Source organism: Pyrgilauda ruficollis, unplaced genomic scaffold (genome assembly GCF_017590135.1).
Source record: "Pyrgilauda ruficollis isolate IOZ18807 unplaced genomic scaffold, ASM1759013v1 scaffold48, whole genome shotgun sequence".
In the NCBI taxonomy this organism is placed as follows: domain Eukaryota; kingdom Metazoa; phylum Chordata; class Aves; order Passeriformes; family Passeridae; genus Pyrgilauda; species Pyrgilauda ruficollis.
This window is the reverse complement of record NW_024526377.1, coordinates 1,604,158-1,604,983: the sequence shown is the minus strand read 5'-3', so window position 1 is coordinate 1,604,983 and position 826 is coordinate 1,604,158. Positions and strand designations below refer to the sequence as shown.

At 64.5% G+C, this 826-nt stretch overlaps 1 protein-coding gene across 1 annotated transcript in view; it reads right to left on the bottom strand.

The window, feature by feature from the left end:
- Positions 1 to 254, bottom strand: part of EDN2 (endothelin 2) — a 4,186-nt gene extending 3,932 nt beyond the window's left edge. The window contains exon 1 of the mRNA XM_041479483.1: positions 108 to 254. Coding sequence (XP_041335417.1) covers positions 108 to 165 — 58 coding nt within the window. The 5' untranslated portion in view covers positions 166 to 254. The remainder of the gene's footprint in view (positions 1 to 107) is intronic.
- Positions 255 to 826: the final 572 nt, after the last annotated feature.

Sequence of the window (826 nt, the reverse complement as noted above, 5' to 3'; positions counted from 1 at the left end):
CCCCCGGGCACCCCCGGCCCCCTCCCCGCGCGTAGGGGGCGCAGGGGGTCCCCCCTCCCCTGCGGGCACCCCCGGGGCACCGAGCCCCGCTCCAGCCCGGGGCTCACCGGCTTCCAGCAGGGCGCAGAGGGCGAGCGCCAGCAGCACGGCGGGGTGGCTGCCCATGACCGCGGCTCAGCGCTGGCGGCTTCGGGGCTTCTCCTGGGCTTTTCCTCCTTTTCCTCCCGTGCCAGCTCTTCCAGCGGAGCCGCCGCGCTGCGTCTGGAGCCGGCGGGCGCCCGGCAGGTGCTTTATAGCCCCGGCCCGGCGCGTCACCCGCTCCGCCCCCGGGGAACGCCGGGCTCGCGTGGGGCGGGCGCGGACCCCCCGCTCCTCCCTGCAGGACTCCTCGCGTTCCTCTGCCTGGGGAGCTCCGGGGAGAAAGTGCCAGGGAGTGGGAAAAGTCCCCGGGGCCGGGATGCGGTGAGGCGGGACCGTGTGCGGAGTGTGTCCCGAGCGGGGCTGGGGATGCGGGTGAGGCAGCGAGCACAGCGGGGTCTGCAGGCAGTGTCCTCCTGGGAGCCCCCCGCACCTCCCCAGGCCCCGGGGATGCTTTAAACTGCACAAACTGGGCAGGATTCAAGATCAAAGTCAGGTTTTCACTTGAAATGTCTTAATTTGTCTTGCTTTGTTTTAATAAAAATGTAAATTGATAAGCTCCCTTGAAATTGCTGCTCAGTTGGTGCAATGACAGTCTTGGCTATCTCTCTCTCTCCTCTATTTTTTTCCTCTAAATCAACTTTAAGGCTTTTGCTATGTTGAGCAATTAAAGTTTCTTGCAATAAAT